The sequence below is a fragment of the Dipteris shenzhenensis genome, chromosome 22 (assembly GCF_047967505.1).
Source record: "Dipteris shenzhenensis isolate YYH24624 ecotype China chromosome 22, Dip_SZ_1.0, whole genome shotgun sequence".
NCBI lineage: Eukaryota > Viridiplantae > Streptophyta > Polypodiopsida > Gleicheniales > Dipteridaceae > Dipteris > Dipteris shenzhenensis.
Genome location: NC_141617.1, coordinates 19,575,847 through 19,583,425, shown reverse-complemented (window position 1 = coordinate 19,583,425; position 7,579 = coordinate 19,575,847). Strand labels below are relative to the sequence as shown.

General features: G+C 41.9%; 1 protein-coding gene across 1 annotated transcript; it reads right to left on the bottom strand.

The window, feature by feature from the left end:
- Positions 1-227: 227 nt before the first annotated feature.
- LOC147887843 (12-oxophytodienoate reductase 3-like) lies at positions 228-1,898 on the bottom strand. The gene is made up of 6 exons (XM_087393234.1): positions 1,813-1,898; positions 1,576-1,716; positions 1,337-1,467; positions 1,066-1,251; positions 403-985; positions 228-264 (listed from the first exon to the last, which is right to left on the bottom strand). The coding sequence occupies exons 1-6, from the start codon at positions 1,896-1,898 to the stop codon at positions 228-230; spliced, it is 1,164 nt and encodes a 387-aa protein (XP_087249360.1).
- Between the last annotated feature and the right edge of the window lie 5,681 nt (positions 1,899-7,579).

Below are 7,579 nucleotides of genomic sequence, written 5' to 3'. Positions count from 1 at the left end.
AAGTGCTAGACTCCACTTTTTAGTCACGTCTTAGTATGCTCGCTTTGAGAGGCTCACTATGATTTAATTAATGTATCTTGTGAACAAGTCTTAAGTGTAAGGATGTGGACCTATGCTTAACAAAAGTTTATGGTTCCGATTTTTCCTAAAAGTGTCACAGGTCAACTCATGAATTCCCACGCTACAGGCGGTGAAATTTGGATCTTTAATCAGTATCGGTATATTTCTTACAAAAATCGGGAAATCGGTTGGTGTCGTTTTACAGATCAAGCTGTGTGGCCTTACAAACTCCTCCTTTTCTGGACGTGCCAATGTAAATCGTTAAGGCAGACCTGGATCGTGAGGGGCTTCTTCTTACTGGCTTTCTTGGGCTTGTGCTTCGAAGCCAGTTCCAATCTTTCCTTGTCTTGGAGAACAGGATAGTCTGTATATCCCTTCAACTGATCATGTGTGTAGAACGTTGATCTGTCGTAGGGATTGAGGCTTGCATTTAGTGCAAATCGTATGGGCAAATCTGGATTGGAAATGAACAGCCTCCCATACGCTACCAAATCCGCGTACCCACTTCTTACTGCCTCCATCCCCGACTCCCTCGTGTAGCCACCGCTGGTCATCACCAGCCCTTTGTATGCTTCAAAAAACACTTGGCAGTTTTGGGCTGTGTCGATCACTCCTTGCGACGTAAAGCGTGGCTCCGTCATATGTAGATACGCGAGCTTCAAGTGATTCAATTGATCCATCAAATACAGCCCTAGCTCTATCGGATTCGAATCGGTTGCACCCAGATGATCAACGATGGGCGAGATCCGAATACCTGTCCGGTTGGCCCCGATTTCTTTTACTATGGCCGCGAGAACTTGCATGCCCAACTTGCAGCGCTTGTCTATAGAACCACCGTACTCATCGTCACGATCATTAATTCCGTCTTTGAAGAACTGATCGATGAGATATCCATGGGCAGCGTGTATCTCCACACCGTCGAATCCTGAAAGCAACTATGCGACGTCAGGAAAAAGCTGCTATGCAAATAAATGCTCTCACTAAACCAGGCTCTCCATCTTTTACCCGCTAGCATTGCGTTTCGAGCTGCTTGACAAAACTGTCCAACGACGTTCGTAATGTCGGTTGTGGTCATGGCTCGGGGTCTTGAATAGCCCACCGCTGGCTTGTTCGCAGGCATTCTGATGGTCCAAGGTTCGGGAACAGGATTCCAGGTAGAAGAAAGAGGAGCAGCATATTCGGGCTGATAATCTGCCAGGACAAACCTACTTTGCATGAAGTAAACAGGAACCAAATTATAGAAAGCAAGCTCCGAAATACAGGATTGTGATCTTACATATGTGAGAAGCTCGGCCGACGTGCCAGAGTTGGCAAAATATAATGCCGTCCTTCTCATGCACTGCGCTCGTAACTGCCTTCCACGCTTGGATTTGATCGTGATTGAAAATTCCCGGAGAGTGAGGAAAACTTAAAAACATAGCCAACCGCGAGCTTATATTAGTGGTCGATGCGAATCAAGTGGGTATACGCAAACGAAGTGGAGACAGTGGATTCAAGAGCACATGTATAACTCACCCAATCCCTTCTTGGGAGACAGCTACGGCCTCTGTGATGAGGAGACCACCCGGGGTGGTTCTTTGAGTGTAATACTCGACATGAGAAGGTTGGGGTACGTAGTTGAGAGCTCGGCAACGAGTGAGGGGAGCAAGGACCACCCTGTGAAACAAGAACAGAAACGAAATGAGGTAAGTGATCCAATGAGAAGCATCGACTTGAGCCGACAGTACTGTAAGCGAACAAAAAAGGAGAGACCTGTGGGAGAGATTGTATAGCCCAAGTTTGATGGGCGAGAGGAGAGTATTGGCGATTGGTTCGGAGTCGTTTGAAAACTTAGTCATGGCTGCGCGAATGTTCATAGAAATGGAATATGTAAGGGTTTAAAAAGCTTTTGAAAGAGTGTTCTATATTTATATATGTGATCAATATGATCTTATTATTGATGCCGACTAGGATGTATAGAACAATGGCAGATGATCTATTTATTTTAAAATAAAACCAATGGTGGATGATTCATCATGTATTAAAAGTTGTACCTCTACGTGTACTAGCCAACCACCTCTCCATTTGACCTTTCTCAGAGGACAGATTTGGCAACTAAAACAAGCAAAAGTGCATTGAAATGCTCATGTTGATGAGAATACTTCACTCCAAGTTCACACACTTTGAGCTTCTTTAATATGAACTTGTAGGCTTTTCAAGATCACAAGAGGATCAATCTTGCCTTTACATTGAGTAGCACACATTTGCATGATTCCCAAATGCAAAAATGGCTCCTTGAAGTGACAATAGACTAGAAGAGCAAATCAATGATGATAGCACCAAGATTTGGAGTGGGTTCTTATCGAGGCAAGCCATGGTTGGCGACATGCCATAATTAAGTTTTTGTTTTCACTAATGATATTCTTAACAAGTCGGAGGCCTTTTTGACAAGTATGGCACTTGGAGATGGTCTATAAGGCCGACTCATTTACACACTAAAATAACTTAGGTCTAATCCAGAGTCAAAGCCATGCTCAAGGACTCGGGGGGGTCACTCATCATATGTAACCCTATCACGTGAGTTCAACAGAAGGATTTTTTTAATTTCCAAAATTTACAGAAATAAATATACATAAGGGACTATTTAAAATAGTTTTGAAAAAAATTTATAGATTTGTATAGAAAAGGGGTACATTTTATTAATTAAAAATATACAAATAAGGGATTTTAGAAATAGGCCTTGAACGCACGTGATATAGAGGGTTTATACATAGTGACCCCCCCGAGCTCAAGGAGGGGTGATAGGTCGACTCATTTACACATTAGAATAACTTAGGGGTAAGCCAGAGTCAAAGCCATGCTCAAGGAGGGGTGATAGGGCCGAAGGCCTAAAATTGACGAAGATATAAGTGTTTTTTTAACATTTAACAAACTAAATGGGAGGATACTTTTTCATGGTTTGTATATATATAAGGCCAATGGCAAGCAGATTTTAATGAGAAAAAGATGAAGTTAAGCAAACAAGCATTGATGACTGAAAACTTCTAAGGCCAAATCAGGAAAAGTTATGTATTACCACCCAAAAATTTGTGGTTGGTAGCAAATAGGACCCCTCGAATTTTTCAAGGGTTAAGGTAGCATGAGTTGAATTTTAATGTTATGAGGAAGTAGAGCCTCTCCATTTTCAGTTGTTTGAAGATTGAGAAAGAGGCGATGGAAGAGTGTTCATAGAAAACATTTATCTCAACGAATCACAAAAATTGGGGTTTTAATTTGTTCGAAGGTTTTCCTTGAGAATTTCTAGACTTTTTCAAAACTGAGGAAATATTTTTTGCAATTGAAAATTGCATGTGCTGAGATACATTCGAGCCATTTGTGAAAGTGACAAACAATAAACAATATTATAGAAAAGCCTCACAATATCTCTCTTTTGAGAGGATGTTGAACCTAAAGCAAAGGGCCTTTAGTTGAAGCTCTACCTAAAGCAAACTCAATATGAACACACTTCTAGGGAGGGGAGGTCCCCTACATGTAAAGGTGTAAAGAACAAGTTAGTTGGGGAGCTTCTTCCATTTCACCAACGAATAAAGAAAAATTGGAAAAACATTCCCAAACTCTGGGCTGACGTGGTCGGGCCCGGCTGAACCAGCTCCACAGACTATGACGTGGAGTTAATGCAACGATCAAAGATCTCAGAAGTGACAGCTGTACAGGTGGGTCCCAGATGTCGCCAGCTCGGATATAGCTGGCATCGATTCTGTGAATCTCACCAGATCTCCCCAGTCGCGAGTCCCACTGTTTCTGGACTAATTCGTCCTTTACTCGATTCTATTGCCTTTAGAATTTTCGTCATCCAATAACTGCTAGCCTGTCCTCCACAATCCTTCAATCCTCGTCGTCCTTTTACTTTTACTCAGTTCTGTCAAAGATCAAAGACCAACAATGAAACTCCGAACCCAACAGCCTTTTACCTTTGATTCTGTCCTTTCCCACTCCACCCTCTTGTACTTCCCCTTCACATATCCCCCCCCCCTTCTGCACACCTTGACTGTTTTCAGATTTGCCGACACCTCCATTGCATTACCTTTTTTGCATCACACGCATCTACAATCTACTACGGCATCCGGACGATAGTCGCTACACGGCCGCACCAAACGGCATCGGTTTATACTAGTGTAAGACTGTAAGTGTAGAAAATTTTGGGATCCATAATCGGCTCCAGCATTCAGAGTAAATTGAGTTCGCAGTTTGAGGAGCCTCATGAGTCAGGAGTCACTAACACTGAGCGTTGAATTTCTACGAATTATATTTTGAATGGAGAAAGTGTCGATAGTTTACAGCTCAGAGCGTGAATCGTGATGCTTGCCATACGTTCGCTCGTCGAGCTTTTCATTACGAAAAGAAGAAAACTTTAAAATTCAAAGGGTTTGAACTTTGAATATAAATAACCAATATTGATAAATGCATACCATCTAACAAGGGTTGATTTTCTGGTTTTTTGATTTATTATATCTTGTATAGTTTTTAATGTTCTTTGTTTATCCATATATGACCACATAATGAGAGGACCATAGTGAATATGTATAGTCTAATCCACGTCCCTTTTCACCCTCAATCAAGTCACACTCTCACATTGTTCATAGTGGGGGTGTGCCCTACATACATTTTCCAACACCAATCACACTCAAGGATGTTACATTGCATTTGTGTCCATGGTTAATGTGTCCCTTACAGATATTTCTTTTTTCCAATGAGAAATTTTATGATCCTCAACATATAGGCACAGTAATGTCATTTCTAGATGACTTCCTTTCGCTCACATCGCTCTTCCTTGTGGTCATTCGTATTTTTGTTATCATAATTTTAGGGTGAAGGAAAATATGCATGTACAATTTCTAACAATTGTTGGTGCACTAAGTTGTCCAAACTGTCAAATGAGTGGCAACTCCATTTATCCAACATTCTCTTGGAGTTCTAGACTATCAAATGAGTGGCAACTCCATTTATCCAACATTCTCCCAAAAGCTCTCGGATATCTTATTTTAATATCAAATGGTTATTCTACAACCACTATTTTGATTTGATGAGACAATGTACTGCTGAGTACTAGAAACAACTATTTAAGAACCATCATGATGCACCATAAGAGACCCCACTGTGACTTCCACGTAGGAAGATATGGTTATTTAATCTTAATATAAAAATGGTTTGTGAAATCAAGAATCCCTTTTCTTTATTTGTACTACCTTCACCTACCTTACGACGAAATATGAACCACAAAAATACTTCCCAACCTAATCCTGAAGTAAAATGAAAACCATGTCTAGATTCCCCAACTAACATTAATGACCTCAAACCCTTTCTTTTTTCCTCCACCACTTTCTCCTATCACAGAGCCTTGATAACAAAGTTTTTAGCAGCATTCTTGTCCTTTCTTTCTCTGCACTCTTGTTTTCTTTTCATCTCAAAAGTCCCTCTTTTTGTTTTGTGACCTATTGATATTTTGTCTCCAATTAAAACAAAGTTTATAATATTGAAATGTCTAAGCATAATTTTCTTCTTTCATTGCAAATGCACTTTGATTAGGGTGATGACCAAAGATCATAATTGTACCTTCCTTGTAAAGCTTCTGGCGAGAAGGTTCCTTAAGAAGAAATTTTTTTTGAGCATAGCTTATTGATGCACCACAAACCATCATCTATGTACCGATATTTCATGTTTAGTGGAAATATTCCATGCATGATGTCATTTCTCATTATTGCAATCATATCCAGTTTATAGAGTTTTAAGATATATTGTTCTAGTTTTAAGGGTTTGATTCAAGTTGCAAGGAAAATACTCTTTTGAAAAATCAGGTGCAATGCCAACAAGGAATCCATTCATGATTTATTAGGACTCAAATAAGGGCTTCGTTAGGAATAGTTTCTTACATACTAAGTGATTCACTTGAGGTGGCTCTTCCATAATGTCCTATTTTGTGGATCCATGGCACCTTCAATTAGCTATGTGACTTCCATGAGGTAAGAACTCACAATCCCTTCCTCTCTTAATTGGCTCGCCAATATAATGGTTCACCTACCCACCAACTTATGGTGAGCTTGTTGAGAATGGTGTGAATTGCACCATCTACATAGGGCATAGGGACAACCCTAACCCTAACCCTAAGGGGTTCACATGTATATCTTCATGTTCATGTTCAATACACTTAGTGTAAAGGTAGCTATATCATGTGCACTCCTCTCTCTCTCTCCCTCTCTCACTTCTACTATCATGGTATCAGAGCCGATGGGGTTCCCACTCCCTTTATGAGTGCCAAGCCCTCCTTGCGTGGGGCATCTTCCATCGAGATAGATTTTCGTTAGAGAGTGTGAAAGCCCTTGCTTCTGTCAAGGAACAAGCCCTCTCTTTGAGGCACCTTCATCACCTCTCAAGCTCTTCCTAATATAGAGCTCATCTTCCTCTTCATTTTGGTTCTGAAAGCTCATCATTCTGAGCTATGGATAGAGAGATATGTTCATTTTTGTGTGTTCTTATGAATTCTGTGAGGTTCCTTGAGTACATGTTATGAGTTTTGTGAGGTGCTATGGTACTCTAAGGTCACAGTTTCTAGTTGTGGGGGAAGAATCGCTTCTCTGTCTCCTCCGAGTACATCAACTCCAAAGACTATTGTCTCCTTGCATTGAGCTTTTAAAGCTCTACTTCAACCTCGATTCCTCTTCAACGGCTTCATACTCATGCAAGCCTCTATACCAGCTCCATGAACATGGAGGAGAAACGGCTTCAAAAGCATCAATGCCTCAAAGCCACAATACAGCCACATCAACTTGGCTAGACAACCGACTGCCCAATGGATCCGCTTCCCAAATCATGCAACTCTCTCTCATCACGGACTCCTACAATAGCTCATCGGTCATAAGCGGCTCAAAGCTGCCCTCTATTAGCAACAATGATCTCAGACTTCCTGCCCTCCACCACCAGTCGCCAAAGCTTCAAAACATCAAAGACTCCAACGTCAATGCCAGGCTCATGCTTCAACGGCTACACAAACGTCTCAAACAACGATACTCTCTCACAGGCGCACATAGCTTCAAGGAACAAGTAGCCTCCTTCACTGGCTCTATATGCTAGCTCTTCCACCGGCTCCCTTCTTGCTTTATAGCAGCCTTCTCTAAAGCAGCCGATGCTCATAGAGAACCATCCTATCCATGCAGCCTCATGATGGCTCCAACAGAGTGCCGCACGAGACAGAGTGCCTCCAACAACACGGCGCCCAAGCACAGCTCTCGAAAGCACAGCTCTTGGCTCAACCGCCAAGCTCTACACAATGCTCCTACATTCTTCATAGGTGAGTCTTCGTGGGGCAACCAGCTCGACCCGACTCAACTCTCCATGCTCACGAAAACCACAACAATGGCCAGTAGCAGCAAAGCAAGATGACTCCAACCACCGATGGACTGACAATGCTCCACAAGGGCTTATTCAATGGCTCAATGCTCGGTCACTGCAAGCAAACAGCTTCACGCCCCTCCGTCACTGTCGA